The 3,494-nt window shown below is 37.7% G+C and overlaps 1 protein-coding gene across 1 annotated transcript; it reads right to left on the minus strand.

The window, feature by feature from the left end:
• Positions 1-756: 756 nt before the first annotated feature.
• Positions 757-2,634, minus strand: LOC147531586 (uncharacterized). Its single transcript, XM_086649754.1, has one exon. It carries the CDS (start codon positions 2,632-2,634, stop codon positions 757-759), a length of 1,878 nt encoding a protein of 625 aa, XP_086505880.1.
• Between the last annotated feature and the right edge of the window lie 860 nt (positions 2,635-3,494).

Genomic DNA, 3,494 nt, shown 5'->3' on the forward strand with positions numbered 1-3,494 from the left:
TTCGCGGCTAACTTCGATCGGATCCTACAACGGGTTACACATAAGAGTGACAAATTGATCTAGGATATGACTAGTGGGAGTGAGATATAATCATGGGAGTGTCCCATAAACATATCTCATAGGCCTAAAAAGGAATTAGGCAAAGATAGTACAAAAAGGCCAAAAACAGGGTTTTTGGGCCTAGACCGGTTCGGGTACTTCTAGGACTCGGATTGGGCTGAATTTTGGAGGGTTAGTTTTTGATATAATAAAAATTATATCTGCCAATTTTCGTGGTGTTTGGGCACCTCCTCCTTAGGGAATTGAGAAAATACCAATAGTTGATATTTTCGACTATTTCCCTAAATCTTATTCTAAAGGGTGTTTTAGGAAACCTAAAAGGAGGTGGATTCTTATTAGGGTTCTATATAAACACTCTTAGGGCAGAGAATAAGGGGTGGAATTTCTCTCTAAGCTTTCTTACTCTACCACATCAAGTAGAGAGGAGAAAGTGAGCTAATTCCCATTACTATCTATCTAGTCAAGAAGAAAGGAGTTCTTCTTCCAACCACCATTGGTGTGCTAGCTATACAACAAGGTGGGAGATCAAATTGATTGCTCGTGTCCCAAGTAGAGGAGCTACACTTGAAGTTCTTGGTCTTCTTCAATCAATTCAACTAGTTCGAGGGAAAGGCGATTAAGGTAATCTACTATCTCCATTAGATTAATTACTAGTTTTGCATGTGATCCTGGGAATACTAGTGTAGACATTAGATGTCATATTTCCGCTATAAACACTAGTAGAAGGGTATAAATCCTTACAGCATGAACACATGGGATTCCAGACACTTGCCAAGCACAACAAGTACATGTCATTTCTTGCAGGTCAACCTTCCATGACATCTCCTTGTAATCATCAACTTTCCATTTTGTCTCTGTGGATGGCTCAGTCTGATACAAGTGGTACTTTTTCTTATGAGCATTTATAACCTTCTTCACTCTAGGAACCATATCATTCACATCCCACTGTCCCCCCTTCATTTTCCTCTCATAAAACAATCTCATTACCATACACTGATATGCATCCACAAACTTACATATTGGTTTAGCTCTTGACTCAAGAATCCAAGAGTTGAAAGACTCTGAGAAGTTGTTAGTAATGTGATCACATTTTGATGTTGTATCAAAATGTGATCTTGCCCATTGAGATGGGTGTTCTCTGTCCATCCATTGCCTTGCTTCTTTCTTTGCCTTCTCTAGCTCTTCCATATGTTTCTTGAACTCACTTTTGCTATAAGTCTTTGCAGCCAACCAAGTAATAGTCTCAAGGTTTGAACCAGGGTGATATCTCTTAAAGTTCTTATACATATGTCTGAAGCAGAATCTGTGGAAATGATTCACCTCACCAAACACATCATTTACTGACTCAATCAAACCCTTTTGTCTGTCAGAAATGATTGTTAGGGGTTTTGGATGTAGCTTCAGATAACCACCTACAGTCATAAGAAATGTAGTCCATGTCTCTTTGCATTCATTCTTGCATATATAAATAGCAATAGGAAACATACCATTGTTAGCATCAAGTGACATTATGCTAAGACACATACCCTGATACTTCCCCTTCAAAAAACAACCATCTAAACCTAAAATAGGCCTACAACTTCTAACAAATCCATCTAAACTTGCTTTATAGGCAATACACATAGCTTTGAACTGCTCAGTTCTATCATCTCTGCTACAGGAGGCTATTGAACCAGGGTTTGACAGAAGTACCTGCATACAACATTCTGGTGCCATCTTGTAAGACTCCTCAAAACTACCCAAGATCTTCTCCATGCATTTGTGCCTAGCCAACCAAGCTGTCCAATATGAGATCCTTACATGATGCCTTCTCAAGATGATCTTTCTGATGTCTTTGGGTTTATGCTCAATGTTTTCCCTCAGATCTTCAAGTATCTTATCTGCCACCCACCTGCTGTTTGCCATTGGGTTTTTTAAATCCCTAAGCCCTTTACAAGTGTGTTTGAAAACACCAGTCCTAAGCCTAAAGGTTTGTTTGTCTTGCAGTACAGAACAATACACTCTCCACTCACAGTCTTTATCTTTACACTTATACTCTTGTTGAGTTGAGTGATTCCTTACTTGAGCTGTCACAAACTTCTTTGAGATGGAGTAAGCTCTTATAAAATTTCTACAGTGGGTCACACTCTGCCATTCCATACCAATGAATAACTCATCTGTGTCTGTGTCTGTGTCTGTGTCCCCTAACCCATGTGTTCCCTCATCATACACATCTTGTGATCTACTCACAAAGTCTGCATTAAACAAATCTTCTCTATCAGAATCTCCTCCTATGTACTCATCTTCATCATCTGCATCTGTGGGAACAGATTCTTCACCATCACTACTTCTTCCAGAATGGTATTCCTCCTCAGGTTCAATACCATCATCTTCATCATCTTCAACACCACTATCTAACACATTTGTATATGAACCTCTTCTAGCAACTTGATCTTCACACCTTTTAGCAAAATCTATGATAGGAAGCCAATCTAACTCTTCCTCAGACACATAGTCAATGCTCTTGCCCTTTGTTTTGGTTTGTTTACCCAAACCCTTATTGTTTACTGTTTCTTTTGAGGTAGACCCCACCATTTTTCTGCAAAGTTATTCATGATATAACAATACAAAAGCATTGAAACTTACAACCACATTCACAACCACACATAATAAACAATACAAAAGCACAGTGACAGAATTTCAAAGTTACAAACATGGAAAACAGTGAAAGTGTTTCAAAATTACTAAGTTACTAAACCTTTTCCATATGGTAAGTGTTACAAACATGGATGACAGTAAGGTAAATGGGTTTACAAGGCAGTAAGGTAAGTGTTACAAACATAGAAGTAATTATGAAATTAGGTTACAAACATGGTAAAACAGTGAAAGTGTTTCAAAATTACTAAGTTACTAAACCTTTTCCATATGGTAAGTGTTACAAACATGGATGACAGACAAGGCAGTAAGGTAAGTGTTACAAACATAGAAGTAATTTTGAAATTAGGTTAGAAACATGGTAATCATTAGGTTAATCATTAAGCTCTTCAGCAATCTAAACCCTAAACCTACATCCAGAGAGAGAAAGTTCGAAATCTTGGAAATTAGATTACAAACATGGTAATCATTAGGTTAATCTAAATAGAAATTAGGTTAATCATTCATATGGAAATTAGGTTACAAACATGGTAAACATGGTAAAGTTCGAAATTTTGGAACAGTTCTAAATAGAAATTAGGTCAAAAATTCACATGAAAATCGATGAACACTTACCTTACTGCCTTGTAAACCCTAGAGATTTGTCTTCGAAGTAAACAGAGAAGCTCGCACGAACATGTAACCAGCCGGAAATTGACCTAATCGCAAGAACCCTAAACCCCCAAACACTAAAATCGAGTGAAATCGCACAAACCCTAGGAATTTAGAAAATCCCCAATTCTGTCGCGGGAAATAGATTA

Source organism: Eschscholzia californica, unplaced genomic scaffold (genome assembly GCF_041429995.1).
Source record: "Eschscholzia californica isolate CP2 unplaced genomic scaffold, dmEscCali1.0.p SCAF_6, whole genome shotgun sequence".
NCBI lineage: Eukaryota > Viridiplantae > Streptophyta > Magnoliopsida > Ranunculales > Papaveraceae > Eschscholzia > Eschscholzia californica.

Coding starts and splice junctions, on each gene's coding strand:
- LOC147531586 (XM_086649754.1), bottom strand. CDS start 2,634: ATGGTGGGGTCTACCTCAAAAGAAACAGTAAACAATAAGGGTTTGGGT.